Source organism: Plasmodium brasilianum, chromosome 13 (assembly GCF_023973825.1).
Source record: "Plasmodium brasilianum strain Bolivian I chromosome 13, whole genome shotgun sequence".
Taxonomy (NCBI): domain Eukaryota; phylum Apicomplexa; class Aconoidasida; order Haemosporida; family Plasmodiidae; genus Plasmodium; species Plasmodium brasilianum.
In genome coordinates this window covers 86,456-104,830 of record NC_090126.1, presented here as the reverse complement: position 1 = coordinate 104,830, position 18,375 = coordinate 86,456, and the positions used below count along the sequence as shown (strand labels likewise).

General features: G+C 18.0%; 3 protein-coding genes across 3 annotated transcripts; 2 read left to right on the top strand and 1 right to left on the bottom strand.

Moving 5' to 3' along the window:
* Positions 1–3,564: 3,564 nt before the first annotated feature.
* On the top strand, positions 3,565–4,448 carry MKS88_004737 (uncharacterized protein; the record flags this gene model as incomplete). Its single annotated transcript, XM_067217938.1, has 2 exons — positions 3,565–3,651; positions 3,783–4,448. 2 exons carry the CDS (start codon positions 3,565–3,567, stop codon positions 4,446–4,448), a joined length of 753 nt encoding a protein of 250 aa, XP_067071120.1.
* A 1,175-nt stretch (positions 4,449–5,623) lies between these two features.
* MKS88_004736 (uncharacterized protein) lies at positions 5,624–6,055 on the bottom strand (the record flags this gene model as incomplete). Its single annotated transcript, XM_067217937.1, has 2 exons — positions 5,624–5,847; positions 5,926–6,055. The coding sequence occupies 2 exons, from the start codon at positions 6,053–6,055 to the stop codon at positions 5,624–5,626; spliced, it is 354 nt and encodes a 117-aa protein (XP_067071119.1).
* An 8,723-nt stretch (positions 6,056–14,778) lies between these two features.
* MKS88_004735 (uncharacterized protein) lies at positions 14,779–15,734 on the top strand (the record flags this gene model as incomplete). The annotated part of the gene is made up of 3 exons (XM_067217936.1): positions 14,779–14,836; positions 15,228–15,553; positions 15,639–15,734. 3 exons carry the CDS (start codon positions 14,779–14,781, stop codon positions 15,732–15,734), a joined length of 480 nt encoding a protein of 159 aa, XP_067071118.1.
* Between the last annotated feature and the right edge of the window lie 2,641 nt (positions 15,735–18,375).

The window sequence follows — 18,375 nt, the reverse complement described above, 5'->3', positions numbered from 1 at the left end:
ATTGTTATATTCAATTAATGTCGTTTAATCTTATTGGATTACAAATTTTCGTTATATATATAATATGTTTAATATCAAGTCGTGTAACTCTAGCACTGATATATCGAAAAATATTATATAATATTTTATCACATAACTGTCTAATTAGTTAACATAATATAAATATTATTATATTTGTATTAATTCTACATTAACTTATAACATATTTTTTTATTATTACAACTTATTAGATAATATAAGGAAAATTTTTATTTTTCACTGTGCCTAGTAATAGTGTTATACATAATCATTTATTGAATTATCCTTTTATAGATTATATAGATTAATATTTCATAAGAAATATCATATATACGATGTTAAGCTTAAGTAATAACATTAGTATTATTAATTAATATTAATGTATTTTTAAACTGTAAGTTATTTTCGTTCATGACATAAAAAATTTCCACAAAAGAATTATTATTTAAATTCAGGTTGTTTTTCTTATCTCACTAAAATAGATAACACTTTTCTTTATATAAGAACGCTTTATAATTATCTATGAATCGTGCTCAGTTGTATTCTACCATTTTGTAATATTATTATTATAAAAATTTATTTTATAATTTTTGTTTTCTTGTATTTTTTTATAATGCTCTTCATTAAACTAGTTAAACTATTTATTTTCTATTTTCATTGGCTATTATAATTTAAAAATTACCAATTATAAATTTTTGCAATACGATATGTTATATAGTTTGTGCTGTTACTTATACACATCTGATAGTTTTTAGAACAACGACTACTTAATTGATCATTTTGTTCATCTACGTAATTAGAAATTCTTATATTTTTTATATTGAAGACAAAATCATTTTCCAATGATATTAAAATAATGCTAATAAATACATATTCTTAAATGTATCACCATTACAGTATTAATTCTATCATATATTCAATTAAAAGGATTGTATAAGAGTATTATTATTTTTAATTGAAAAAATTTATAGTTTGAGAAAAAAAAATTTGAAAAATAATACAATATATGTTAATGTAATTATATTTAATTTTTAGATAAATTGATGCTAATCATTATCCATATATACATATTCTAGTGAGTAAACTGCTTGAGTGTAGTTTTTTACAGGAAATGAGTTACATTGATATTGAGTGGGTTCATTCCATTAATTGACGTATTTTAAGAATTGTACACTATAGGACATAGTCATATAAATCTTACAAGTACCATATTCATAATTAAATTTTTGTAATTTTGTGGAAAAGTAATTACTCTTTTATATAATACTGCTTTATATAGATTATTATATAAGTCTTATATTACAGCATATATCTAAAGCCTATTTGTATTTACTGAAAAATAATAACTTTTTGGTATAGTAAAACTAATAATTAATATTAAAAATATAAGAAGAAAATTAATAGTGAGCTTTCCCTTTTTAAAATAAAAAATTATAGATACATATAAATAGCTAATAGTTGTAAACATATAAGCGATATATTAGAGTGTATAAAAATTAAATATTTAAACGAATTTTTAGTTTTTTGTAGTTATTTTACTATACAGATATAGTATAAATATGATAACAATATTTTGACATATGATATTATTTAGTATTTAGCTAGTTTTATTTGTGCTTATTAATTATAAGAAATAATATTTATAATATGTAAAATAATCATAATATATAAAAAAAAAAAAATTTTTATTAATATATATATGTATTTAATAGTACATCTAACTTATAATATATATGCTTAATAAGGTGAAAATTTAATATTATAAAACGAAATTAAATTATTAGCAAATAATTTCTTAATTAAAAAAAAAAAAATTATATAATTTAAGGAAGTATATATGTATTATTTAAAAATATAGAACAAGAAATATTTAGATATGTTTAGTGTTTGTAAAATTGAAGAGTCCTATTTATAGTTGAATTTTTAGAAAAATTATATTATGTAATTCACTCATTTTTTATTTTTATTTTATATTTTTTTTATTTATATTTGAATAATTATTAAAAACAGAATATTATACACTTTATATAGTAACATTAACTGTTATATAAAGATAAGAAGTTTCAATTGTGAGAAAATCTAAAAGAAATTAAACTTACGTCTTCGTAAATGTTATAAGGAGTATAATATGTGTACACTGAAAAATAAAATATAATAATTATAATTTTTGTATTTTAAAAATAGCTTTGTAAATTTAGCTGTTTTTTCTCTTTTTTAATTTTTTAATTATACACATAGAGGTTTATTCTTCTTCATAATAATACTATAAAATTATATTTTGTATAATTAAAATAATATCTCGTGTATATAATATTTTTGTATTTATAATTTCCTTCTACCTAATACAAAATATATATAAAATTTTGGAATAATATATTCTTGTTGTTAAATGTTCTTTTAATAGAATATTATTTATTCATATATTCATATAGTTTTGTAATGATGTATCAATGAAATATATTCCTAACACCATGAATTTAAAAAAAAAACAAAAAATATTTTCTTCGTAACGTTTTTAATAAAAAAAGTATATTAACACATATATTAGTAGATTATATTATTTTTTGTTTTTATTTGTTATGTGCTTGTTACATCCTGTATAATGTTGATAAATTTATTACATTTGATATATTTTTATATAATAAAAAAGTATAAAATATTTTTATAACAATATTATTTTTCTTTTAATTTCTCTCTTTTTTTTTTTTTTTCCGTATTAATATTTCTTATAAACACATATAATTAATTTAAAAAAATTAAATAAATAAATATATGAATATAAACCTTTTTTTTTAAATAATGGCATAAATTAAATTTAAAATTAATTTTTTAAAAAATTGTGACAGAAAAATAAAAAATTAAATACTTATGTTACTTTAAAATATGTGTTTATTCATATAATATGTAGTAGAATATAAATAGGATTTTTTAATTGTATTATAGTTTAGGAAAGAGTTAATATACTCAAGGAGTACATAATGAATTTTTTATATTTAATATAACACGGAATGCTTTTTTTTTTTTTTATTATTACTTTATTATATTGTTACAATAAATTACATTTTATTAAAAGTAATTATTTTTTCAGAATAGAATGCTCTTAAAATAAAAACTATTAACATGAGAAAATAATTAAATTTAGTAATTGTTTTAAAATTTAAACCAATATACTATTATATATATATACATATTGTATACATTCTATATTTTATATAAAATGAATATTTCCAAAAAGTAGGAAATACAATATTTTTTTAATTTGTTCTGAAAAGGATTAGCAAAAATTTCATTTAATTAGTACACTAAATGAAATAATTAAATAATATATTTAAAATAATTACGAATAAATTTAAATTATTTTATTTTAGTGAAGATATATTTTTTATAAATGTTGTTAAGGTAAAATTTTGTAATACCTTTATAAATATTTATGTTTCTTTCCATATATTTGGTTAAATGAATTACAGTTATATAAATTTCATTAATTACGAAGTAATAATAATTTTTTTTTTATGAAATTTATTAATAATATAGAAAATGTATATTATGGAACGAAATATCAAAATTCTGTTTTTATTTAAAATTTCTGGGCTTATTCTATTAGCATTATTATGTTATTTTGTGAATGATATGGTACAATAATATTATATAAGGATATTTTTGTGGTACACATTTTGTTAGTGTTATTTTTTTATTAATACATCTTTTTATTATGGAATTATTTATTCTATAAAAAGTGAAATATTTTATTTTTTTTTTTTTAGAATGGGTTTATCAGTTCTTCAGATGAGAGCTATACTCTTGATGAAAATTTAAATAAAGGAACCTATAGATTACTAGATGAGTATAAACAGAGTATAAATCCCAATAATGTAGTATTTAAAGAAGATATACCAAATTATAGTGAGCATGAAAAAAAGGATATATATAATAATAAAAGAAGGGGAATACGAAGAAGCGAAAAACTTAATAAATCTTTAAATAATGAGAGATTTTATACACATGTTACGGATTATAATAAGGAAATGTTTGATAGAAAATACTTCCGTTTTGAAAAAAAATGGGTTAATAAAAAATATTATGGGGTTTCTAAAGAACAAAATGGAAGAATTCGTGATATAGATATAAAAAAAATAAAATTTAGAAGTTACAAATTTTTAGTTGCAGTTATTTTTCTTTTTTTCTTGTTTGGAATAGGATATCCCATATTACAAGGATTAGAGAAGTTGAAAACTTTAAGGGCGTATCTTCTAAGTATACTAGGTTATTTTATGAATGATCCTAGTCCAGCACAACACCTTGTTTTATCAATATTTTTTGGAGCACTTATCATTATATTAGCTATCATAATTATAATAACGATACCTAAGATCCTAATAAATAATGAAAAATGTAACAAATTTAAGTTTATGAATGTACAAAAAGAATAATAATTTGCATTTTTCTGTAAGGAGTTTATTATAATGAAGGAAGAGCTATAATATCTTTTGATATATATTCTTTGCGAATACAGCTATAATTTAAAAAATTTTTAATGGATGCACATGTATATATCATATTAGGTTTTTATGATACGTAAAAAATTATATTTTTAACCGTTTTGGTAATTTGAAAGTTTTAAAGTTTTTCGTTTTGTATTATAAAAAATAATTTCAGAATAGTTAAATATGATTGATTAATATAAATATTTGTTGATTAAAACATATTCTTATATAGAATATATATATTGGAATTGAAATTAGTATATAATATAAAAATTATTATAATTTCATGGATGTCCTGTAATAATTCATATTTTAAATGAAAAAGGGTTTTCTCTTTTTTTATTTTATTCTTGTCTTAAAAGATTATTTGTAAATAAAATAGACTAAATACATAACTATCTTTATATTAAAAATAAATATGTCTTTTTTCCTATTTATTGGAGCAAAGTGAACGAATTATATGATATATATATATATGTCGTTAGAAAGTATATTTTTACGTTAATTTTGAAACTTTAATAATTTAAAATAAAAATTAAAATCCAAATAATTTACTTATATTATAAGAAATATAAAATCATATGAAGACAAATTTTTAAGATAAAATAAAAAAAAAAAAAATTAATTCATATATTAGATAATTGTATTGGCGGCATATATTTTTTACACTTGAACTCATAAAATTTCATTCAATTTCAGGTAACTATAATAAATTAATAGAATAAATTTTTTACAGTGACTATCTTTTTATCACTTTATACTAGATTTAGATTAATTTATTAGATAATTTGATGTATATTAATTTAAAAAAATTTAATTATCCATAGAAGAACATAATATTAAAAGAATTTTACTAGGTATACTGATAAATGGTGGACTATAACATAAAGGAGAAGCAGACATAATTATAATATGGAAAGAATGAGAGTACGGTTTTCAATTAAGAATCCAATTAAACATACAATTAGGAAAATGAATATTGTTAATACCAAATAAATAGGGAAGAACAAATTTTCATTTTTTGCTGGATGTTTTTGCTTAGAATTTAAAGTAGTATTAATCTTATCTTCCTAATTAAAAGAACTATATTTACTTCTCATGTTGATATAGTGTAAAGACGATCAATTCTTTGATGGAAATTTTTTTAAAGATATTGACAGGTTTCTATTGTTCTGAATATTATCATAACGTTTTAATGTAGGAGATTTTTCTTTGGAATTATGCTTAAAGTTAAAAGCTCCATATTTTTGAGGTTTTTTATGTTGCATTAAATAATTCATTTCTTCTTGGTAAGTATCACTGTAGAATGATTCATTATCTTGTTCTTGGAAAAGGCTATTATGCTCTAATGCATATTGTTTTTTTTCCCATACTTCAGTACCTTCGTCTTATAAATCCTTTATTTTTTCTTTTAAAAATTTACGTTTATCTTTCGCTGATGATCTTGTTTGACCACATAAGAATCTGTTAAATTTAACATTTAATATATTATTTCGCTTCATTTCCTTGTTCCATGATTTATCATAGATGGTTGAATAAAAGTAAAGATTCATGTTAAAATTTCAAAAAGTGTATATTTATATAGTATATAAATAAAATTTTCTTCTCAAATAGAAACATAAATTAAAAAAGAAAAAGAATCATATTTAAGTACAATAACTATGATATCACGTCCGTATATTTGAATGCCTATATTAGACAGGAAAAAATAAAAGCTTTGATAAAAAAAGATTAACATTTTGTATGTTGTCTTATAATGAATTTTTTAAAGTTGTTAACTCTTATAAAAATAATTTACTAGATATATCTGATATTTTCAAAAAGACTGAATAAATGATTAATTTACAAGTTGTCTTAATTATTTTCTGTTTTGTCTATATAACAAGTTTTTATATATTTTTTTAAAATAAATATAACTGAAGTAATACTGAAGTACAAGAAAAACGTTATAATAAAAAGGAATATAATTTAGTAAGAGCTAAATTTAAAAATGTCAGTAATTAATAGAATTCAAAGTAAACAAATAAAAAAAGATTTAATATGTATTTTAAGACAAAATCGTATTAGTATTATAACTGAATATATAAAAATTTTATTTCAAAAAAAATTATATATATATATATATACATAACATAAATTGATAAAATATTGCTTTGATCTGGGCATACTATGAGATAAAATTTTAATAATCAAATATACATAAAAATAAATTCGAAAAATATTTTTAGAAGAATTATGTTTAGTTCTGTTGTTAATAAATACCTTGTAAAAACTTTTTAGAAATTATATATTATCTTGTTGTAATTATTTTTGAAAATATTTTTTATAAAAATTATTAATTATAGAGGGGAAGGCTTATATATAGGAGTAACAAAATTATAATATATTACGTACGTTTAATATTATATGTTGTATTGTATTCTGATAAATTTTATAGAGATTAATTAATAAAAACTAAGATGATAAAATATAATTATTTAACATGTATATAGTTTTAGTTTTATTTTATAAATAATGTATTAAATTTTTATTTTGAATTATAACTTAAAACTTGTTATTTTCTATGCAGATAATGTATAATTATATTTTATGTTAATAATTCCTTTAATATATTGATAAAAATTAATATATAAACTATAAAAGTTGAAAGGCCTTTATACTTTATTTTATAATAGTTTCATTTATAAAATAATATATGATATATTAAGAACAAAAGAAATTAAATTAAAAGTAGTATATTTAAAATATACTTTTAATTTTTTAATATTTTATTGGTATTATTTGGGTACACTATTTTTATTGTTTTATTTTTTTTCATGCAATAAGCTTATTTGTTTTTTGCTAATTTATATTTTATTTATTTTTTCATTACAAAGAACATTATCAATAATTTTGATAAAGAGAAATATTGGTTAAGTATATTTCAACGAAATCTTTGAACAACCATTTTTTTTTAAGATAAGATGGCAATTAGAAGAAAAAAAAAGAAAAGTATAATGAAAGAGTTTTATTTTGGGTTTTTATGAAATATTTTATTTATTTATTATTTTTTTTTGTTTTAGATTTGTTTTTACTATAATGTACAAGAAGTAATATTTATAATTTATAAAAATTTATTTAAAATAAAATTTTACTAATTTAAAATTAAGAAGGTCTTACAATAAAAATACAAATTAAAAATTTTTCGTATGCTAATATTATATGTAATATTACTCTGAAAACATGTACATGATAAAAAAAAAACACTCTTTGCTAATTTTATTTTATATTTATACCTAATATATATATATATATACATAATTATTAACAGAAGTATAAATGAACTATTTACTATTATTCATAAGAAATTAACATTTAAACATTTTTAAAGAAAAAATATATGGAGGATGTAGATATCTTTGAGTAGAAGTAAATAAAAAGAAAAAAAAAAGATGTTTTATTGTTAATTTTTCAATTACCCTACTCTTACTAATTTACGTTATTCTATTAGCTTTATCTATTCTTTAATTATAGAATAACTAGTTTAATATTTAAAAAAAAATAAAATTTGCAGTTTTTTGTGTATATATATATTTTTAATTTTAATCGTAAGAAATATAAAATAAAGTAAAAAATACCAATATGCATTAAAATACATCAGAGCTTTGAAATGGACATCTAAATTAAAAACTTTAATCTTGATTGTATGATATTTAATATGTAGATTGTAGAAAATATTGATGTGTTTAATGAAAATTTAAATATAATTTAGCATATATATATTCTTTAAAAATGTGTTTATTCCCTGTATATTTTATATTAGAATTAAGTAGAAAATATTTTATACTTATATTATTTCGACGTTCTAAGCAGTTTGTTTGAAGTGGAATTGTAACATTATACTATAGTTATACCAACTATCAGTAAAAATAGTGATATTCTTGAATTTCAAAAAATCATAGTTTATTTCTGGAAAAAAGAAAATGAAAAGAAAAAAGATATGGAAATAAAAATTTTAAAAAATATTTTTTTTAATTTTAATAAAATATTTCTTTACTTACGTTTTATATTTTTTATTATACATGAAGGTAATTTGATTACTCCTGTAATTATTTATTACAAAAAAATAACCTTATTAGTAAAATTTTGAATTGGCTAATATTCTAACTAATATTTATAGGCTATGTTTAAATAATTTTGAGTCGATATTATGGAAAAAAAAACTATGAAGAAAAATTGCTATGTAACTATTGCATTTTCTACTTCTTTATGTTATAGTTTAATACCCAATGTACCCATATATATAAATATATAGTTTAATAAATAACTTCCACAAATTAAAAAAAATAAGTAAAACGTTATAAGAGACTAAATAAAGACTTTTATTTAAGTAGAAGTAAGAAAAATGTACTGAACACTTTCTTAAGTACTAAATTTATGATTACTATAGAAAAATGGCTTGAAAAATAAAAATAAGTTCCTCCTTATCGTAAAAATTTTTTAATTTGTTTTTTTTATATGAGCTTGTTGCTGTTACAATAATATGGTATAATTAGAGTATACAAATTTTTTGTTAATCATTTTATTTATTTTTTGTTGTTTCTTTTTTGATTTTGTAAAAAAACTTTTTTCTTTTGAGGTGAAACACTTTCTGAAATTATAATATATCTTTAAGTCTTATTTTTATTTCCCCATTGGAAAAACTATAAACTTTGGGAAAAAAATAGACTTTGCATTAAATTACAAAACTGATATATTATTAGTAAAATAGATAAAGAAAACTGAAGAAAAAAATGGAATTTTGAAAAAAAAAGACAATCAAATTTTCAGTAAGGAAATAAAGAAAAGAAAAATATAAACCAAAGTTAGAAAAAATTAGAGAAAATATTAATTTAAAGAAAATACAAAGACTGAATAAATTAAAAGATATAAGGAATAACTCAAACCAGAATACAAACAGTTAAAACATACATTTAGAGTTATAAATGGAAATAAATTTATTACTGAAAAAATAAATTATATGTCAAAATATCTCAAAAAAAATAGAACATATATTTTGAAAATTGCGTAATGGACATACAGTATTACACAGATGAAAATAGAAAAATCCGAAATTTAATTAATGTATTTAAAATAAAACCGATTTACACAATTTACTAATATTAATTGATGTTCCTCTTTTTTTTTATTATTCTTGTTTCTTTGTTTCCTAAATCAAGTTTATGAAGTTTTAATATTCACTAGTACATTTAAGATAATAATTACCTGTTTTTACATAGGCACTCTAGAATATGATATATGAACAAAAAATTGTTTATTAAATTATATAAATAGACTATTTGTAATCTTACTAATAAAACATACTGGAAATATTTTTAGGAAACGTGTAATCATTATGATATCAACAAGATGTACTTTAATGTTTTGATATACAATAAAAAATTTAATGGGTATTCTTAAATATTATTAGAATTCGGACAGATGTTCTTCATATTTATTATATATAGCGTTTTTTTAAGATGTATAAATGTTCTTATTTATTATATAAATATATATATATGTATATATTAATTTAGTTATACTAATTATATATAAAATATATATTTTCCTAGGAACAATTTAAATATTTAGAGAATAAATGTAAATTATTTTTAAATGATACTTTTATTTGAATGAATATAAATAATTAATTTAGAATGTCGAGAATAATTTATTAGATATCGTATACAAAAAAATTATTTATGAATAAATAAAAACGCCTAAAAATATACATATAAATTAGTTATAGAAGAATATGGAAAATTTTTATTAAATAAAAAGTTATATGCTTACATAATTTGTATTTATATGTATTAACAGTAATATATTGCACTAGTTATTATGATGTGCTTTTCTATTTTTTTATATAAATAAAAATTTGTAAAACATGACAAATTAAAATTAAGTGAAGTAATATAATATATTATGGTTATGAAGAGTTTATTCTTCCAAATGCTTTTTAATTATACATATAATATATATAAATATACATACTATACACATATGAAAACATGAAATAAAAAAATAATTATCTTATTTTAATTTAGTGTCATAGGGTAATAAGAATAATATCGCAAAAATAAAAATATAATATGTTTTTTATTCTTATATATAATTTATTTTTTAGAATAATTATTTAATTTGTCAAATTATATTAACATAATATTCCATAATAAAAAAAAAAATTTATTTAATTTATTTAGTTTATAGATTTCTTTAATATAAAATATAACCTTGTGTAGTAATCATTTATAAACAAATAAAAAATAAATGTATCGTTTCTCTTTTATAAATTTTTCAACAACAAGAATTATATATCAGATATTTTCCTAAATTTTATTATATATTTTTTTATATTTTATCTCTTATTATTTTTTTACGTTATTATTTTTTGTTGTAAATTATTTTTTTTACAATAATTTTCTAGTGGAATTATTTTTTAAGTATCATATTTACTAAAATTTATATTATATTACATTTTTCTTCTTTTTTAATTTAGTCATTCCTATAGATCTTATAAATTTATATTTTTATTTAATAAAAAAAAGTAAATTACTTAATTCATAAATCTAATAAATTTCACTTTAGTCATGATAAATAAAATGCATTGTTTTAAATTACATTAAAATTATAGTGTGTCATTTATAAGAAGATAGTACAAATATATAAAAGTGTTAAATTGGATAATATTTTTTAAAACAGTAAAGTTTGCACGTTAGTTAAATCCTAGAATATAAATTTTATATAATTACAGTATAAATGTTCTACATGTCATAGGTTTATGTCATATGCTAGATTAATTATATGCCATATAAATAATTTGTCATTTTTTATTTTTTATTTTGGTTATTTCCTATTCATACTATTTTATTCTATGAACCAATTTATTTTTTTAAATTAATATATAACATTTTAATGATATAAACCATATAAAGTAGTAAGATCATTCTTAGATGCTAAGAAAAGAATTAATAACTATATTCCAAATATAAGCCAATGTATCTATTTTCACCGCATACATTTTATTATTCTAAGTGTAAAAAAAAAATTTTTACGAACTAAAAAAGTCTTTTTATTTTAATTTTATTATAGAATTATTGATAATAAAATTTTAAAATTGTTCTCTAAGTATATAAATATATATATATATTCTTTTTTTTTGAGATTTTATGAATGATATTAGATTTACAAAAAATGATTTATTTTATGTTGATTTCTCTATATTAGCTTTCTTGGAAATATTTACGAAGGTATATGTACAATTATACTTCATTACTTATAATCTCTATTTGTATTTTATTTATGTAATTTTAAGCTTTTTTAAAATATAAAATAAAAATGTAATAAATATGTATTTTTATCGCTACCATGCAAATAAGCAGTTGTTATTTTACTTAATTAAAAATATTATAACATCAAGCAATTCTAATAAGTAAAAAAAAATGTAATCTTTTACTATATTAAAAACTTTTATAATTATATTTTTTATATGGCGATGTTCTAATTCATGTTGTACGGTGTAATGATAGCTTAGCTTAAAATTTACCTTATATTTTTTTATATCTCACGTTAAATGTATTATCAGGAAATTCTCATTATACGGAAGTAGATTTATCATATCATAAATAATAAAAATATATTTTTTTCATTGTAGTGTATCTTAGATTAACCATTATGTAATTAGAACTACGAATATGGTTACCTTAGATTCAATAAATTATATATTATTATCATAAAATGAAAAAGGAACAAATAATATACTATTAAAGATATATTAATTGAAAATTGATAGGATAATTCAGATAATGAAGGTGATGATATTGAATCAGCATATGGTGGAAATGTTAGTGTATGTTTAAAGATGATTCAAATACTACAGAAAACAAGTTAATCAACAAACGAAAATCTATTATATGTGAGTCATATGAAGTGATAAATATATTTTTATTTTTGAAAAACATTTGTATTGAGGATTTAGTTCTATATACTAATGTCGAATATATATCAAAACTACCAATAAAAAAAATATAAAATGTTTAGCATGTATGACTAACTTTTTATTATTTAATCTATAGGAATACTTTCATTTATAATATTTATTTTACTTTTTTTATATCTAATACCATTGGGAATTTATTGCTTATTAGGAATGAATTATGAAGAACGTTATTTTACTCTAATGGAGATATAGATACTCTGTAGTTAGTTATTTCATTTTTTAATTTAATATCTATTTATATACTGGTAAAATTTAAAAAATAAACCGTTGTAATATGAGGTAATTAAATTATATCATATTCGCATTATATATATTATTTTCAGAAAAAATATTCTTCATGAATCTAATGAAGTTTTTCTTTATACTCAATGAAATTATATTCTTGTCAAGAACAACTATTGTATAACTATAAATTGTTTCTTATGCGCCCTAGATATTATACATATATATATTGATGTACGAAAGTTAAGAAAAATATATTAAATAATATTAACATTTTGCATGTTTCTACATTAGCTTTATAATAATAATGAATTATTTTGGCGTAATTTAATATTCTTATGTATTAAATATAAATATATATTTTTCTAAACATATAAATGTAACATTGATGTTTCTCAATATAGACAATATAAATATGTGCTTTATAAGAAAAAATTATATATATAATATGTATCATATAGATTTACATTATGATAAATATATAATAGTTTAATTTAATGTATAAAATCGAAGTTAATATAGCATCACTAATATAGTGTAGTAATTTATGTTTTTAAAAATAATTTTTTTTTTTATGATTTTAAGTGATCTTTTGAATGATCTTTTAATAACATTTTTGAACATTATTTTAAATTTCTATATATTACGTTGTTCTTCTTATACCAAAATCAGCACCATATTTATTTTTGTGTTTATATGTATTTTTTATATAGAAGTAAATATAACAAGTCATATTTATAAAAAATTTATTATGCGAAATATATGTTTCAGAAGTTATTTGATATAATGTTTTATTAAACGGATATTTTTTATTGTTCACGTAAAATATTATGAATAAATAATAATATAATTATCCTTTAATGTATCAACTATTAATGGAATATTATTGATTTAAGAATTCTTGAGTAATTATTTTTAAATGAAGATCTTAAATATTTGTAAGAGTACTTTTTATTATTATGTAATTGTTGGATTTAACTTTTTAAAAATTTACTTAAATGTATTTATAACAAAAAATTATATTTATTTTACTATCATAATAATTGAACAACTAAATTTATTACCTATTATAGTCTTATATAATATATTTTGTACAAAATTAATCTTTAAATATTTATTTCTATTTTATTATATTTTTTTTATATATAAATATGGCATTAAAAAAATAAAAAGTAATAGAAAAAAAAGTCACCTAATTCATAAGCGTTTCTATTATATATAATAGTGTAAATAATATCTAATTAAACACTATAACGTTCAGAAGATATATTGAAAAAGGATTAGTTTTATATATTTTCTAAATATATACATATTCAGTAGTTCATATACTATACAAATTATAATATAAATACTTTATAAATCATAAAATAAAAAATATGTTTATGAAGGAACTAATGACAGCACTACAAAGGAAATAAAACGAAAATTTATACAGAATAGTTTTTTTTTCATTTATTGTTTAATTGATATAATAATCAATAAATTTTTGTGAATAACCTGTTTTTCCATAGTATAAATGTTATGCAGTTATAATAATTTATAAGGAAACATCAATTAAGTAACTAATATTTCACTTAATATACAGAAGAATCTATTATCTATATTCTATACATTCTATATCATATATATACATCGAACTTCGAAATATTAAGAAATCATATATATTTTTTTTATTTTATTTTGTAAATTAAAAAAATAATTATTAAATTCATTTATTATATTAAATAGATAATTTATATATTTTGAATATTTATTATGGAACTTAATTTATAATAAATTTTATAAACTTACATTCTCCTAAATAATATTCATATAACAATTTTAGTATATATTTTTAAGGTTACTTTTCTTTGTCTCTGCTTTAAATGAAATTGCATATACATGTTTTAAATTTGGGTTTATGAAAATATAATAAAACAAAATAGTTAAATAAATAATAAATAAATAATAATAGTGTCCTTTAGCATTAAAAGTATATTATATTATTGTTAATTATATCCTTTTCCGGCATATTATACAATATAAAAGATATATATTATGGAACAACTAATTAAGTCATTGTTATTTGTTAAAATTGTTGCTTTTGTCATTTTAAGTTGGATATGTCATTTTTACATATATATGGTATAATAATATAACTTAAAGGAATTTTGTATTATTTATATTTTTTGTATTTTATTTTAATAATTCTGTTTTTTAGAATGATATTATTTAATCGTATACATAATAATTACTAATTTTATTTTTTTCAGAGGGAATTTAACAAACTTTTGATATTAACTACAATCATCATAGAGAATTATGTTCAAGAAATTATCGTTTATCAAATGAAGTGAAAAATAATAATAATATACCTATTAATGAAAAATGTGATGAATGAAAAAAGGAACAATCAAATGGAATTTTACCAACTAACACAAGAAGTCATAAAAAATATACAAAAAATAAATCTTGTATATTTGAAACAAAAAAATATTCCCGTTTAGAAAAAAAAATATTCAAAGAATTTGATTATGAATATTTTTTTAAAAACAACAGTACAATTAGTGATAATGTTTATAAAAAAATAATATTTAAAAAATGCGGATTACGATTTGCTTTACCTTTGTTACTATTTTTGGTGTTAGCATTATCTCTTATATTAGATAAATTTTGTGGATATGGACTTACATATGGTTTTCTTAAAGTGATACTTCATTTTTCACCCGTTTCAACTGCAGCAAATGTGCAAGGTGTAAATATGTCCCCAGCAATAAAATCATTATATGATTTTTTGAATAAACCATCTTTAAAATGGTTCACAGAAGTTTTGGTAAAGAAAAGCGTTAAAACTGTTAACTACTGTGTGCGATATTTTTTTGGATTTCTAATATATTTTGTGCCTTTATTCATATTAGGTATCATATTTATATCAGCGGTTTTTTATTATAATAAAAAAGTTAAAAAGTTCGAAAAAATTAAGTTCAGGAAAAAGTAAAATGAATAATAAGTAATATTTTTTTATGTGTAATGAAATACTCAATATGAATAGTTATCTGTAATATTTTGAATTGTATTCATAAAATATATACTCATAGTTGAATAATGGTTATAAGTGTAAATACATATACCTGTTCTAAATGATACACACCAGTAAAAAAAAATCTTATTTTTTTTATGAATTTTAATATATAATATTTTTTGGTTTTTAGTTTAACGTATCGTTTTATCCAAATTGAATATTATGGATTACTGCAAATATTTGTATATTTTCATATATTCGTACGAAAAATATGTCTTCGGGCATTATAATTAATATTAAGTAGAACAATTTATATAATTTTATTTATTGTTTGCGTTAATTTATATTTTAAATATAAAAATACTTTTTTTTATGTTTTTGTTTTTCTCTAGTTTAAAATGAATATTTGTTGGCATAATTTGAAATATATTTTATTACAATTAATATAAAAGTAAATACGTCTACATTTATTTTTATTGACACGATAAAGATGTATTTCGTTGAATTGTAGTACCTATATATATTGTATAAAAGAAAACATAATATTCATTATACAAAATAGGTTTTATGATAAATAAACTGTGTTAAATTTACGTTATATATATTTATAAAAGAAACATAATATTCATTATACAAAATAGGTTTTATGATAAATAAACTGTGTTAAATTTACGTTGTAAATTCTTTTTTAACGGGTTTTTATTTTTTATTTTTTTGCTTGACATAAAAAATAAAATATAAATATAATACCTTTATTAATTTTCAGGTACTTATAATAGTTAAATAACATATTAATACTAAATATCAACAATTAATTGAAAGGTAAACTATTTATTATTTACCTTAATAGTAGAGTTAATTTTATATCTAAAAAATTAAATAAATATATATTATATGGGAAATTTATAAATATACCATATATATTTTATAATTTTTACAGTATTAAACGTTTAAATTAATGAATTAAATGTAATCAAATATTAAAAAATAATATGCATAAATACTTTTTTTTTTTCATAATATTAAAATTTTATATACATTCATATCTATGGAAAAAGGTATATTATCATTACGGGTAATGAAGAAGTATGTAATTTTTCTACTTTTATATAATAATCTATCTGTGTTTTTTATTTATATTTCTTCATTTTTTATGTCCAATAATATATTATGTAAATGATTAATATTATATTATAGATGCATAGAAATATATGTAGTTTATATTGAAAATTACTAATAAGTTTATATTGATAACACTTTTTTTTTTAAATAAAATTAAATTAAAAAGAAAGAGTATCTTTTTTTTAAATAATACATATGTACATTAATTTTTTTTTTGGTTACATATGTTTTAACTGTGTCTGTTAAAAAAAATTTCCTTATATTTTTGTAGATGTTTTAATTAAAGAAGTGTAATGATTTATTATTAAGTATATGAAGAATTTGTAATCGTTAAAAAATAAAAAAATGTTGTAAAATTACTATTGTAAATGTAAGAATATGTTAATTTCTTTTTATACAAAATTAATGAGGGGAAAAAAAAGAATTATTTTAAATGCTTTTATATTTGAAAACCATAATGAAAAACACAATGCATTAGTAAAATAATTAAATTCAGAAGTTAATATTGCAAAAAACAATATTGAATCTACAATGAATGAAATAATAATAAAACGTTAATAAAATATATATATAAGAGAACATTGCATTTATGGTTTACATATTAAAGAAGTATAAAATTAAATATTATATAAAGATATTAATCTATTTATATATTATTACTTAATTTAGCAAAAACACAAATAATATAGAAAAATATAAAATATTTTAAAAAAATAGGAGCAAAAAATATTTAGTTATCGTAAATGTTGCTCAAACAGAAAAATTGTATTTTTAATAATTTTTTAGCACAATTATATGTTTTACTGTGCTTATATTGCGTAATTAATTTTATAATATATTTACATATAATTATTATATTACATTTAAAAACTTAGTTTCCTTATATATTTACATGAAAATATTATATTAGAAAAATGTTAGACGATAAAAGTATGGAAACATATAAACTAGTTAAATATGTGTCTTAATAAGTTTACTATGAGTGTATTAATAATGTAAAATTATAAAAATATAATAGTATTAGTATTTGTAATATTTTCAACCTATTAGTTATTTAATTATTCAATTGTAGGAATAAAATTTTTTAAAAAGAACAATAATAAATATTATATATCAGATAATTACAATAATTATCTGTGCATATCATGTTTTCATAATTATCACTGTTATGTTTTAGTACTACGGAATATATATATTGGACTATAATATTTTTTTATTGGTAAATATATTTTCAATAAAGCATTTACTGTTTATATATTTATGCCTATTTATTATATGATCGTTTAAATTTGTTCTTGACTTCATGTATCTATAAAAAATATATAAAATATAAAATATCCGTCTAAAGATAAAAATAGAAAAATTACTAAATCATACATTTAAGTAAATTACAGTGCTATCCTTTCTTATTTGTAAATTTATTTCATTTGTAGTATCCTTAAATTAATGTGAATAAAGTAATATCTTTGTAACAATTTTTTCATTAGGCAATTTTTTTTCTTTTTTTACAA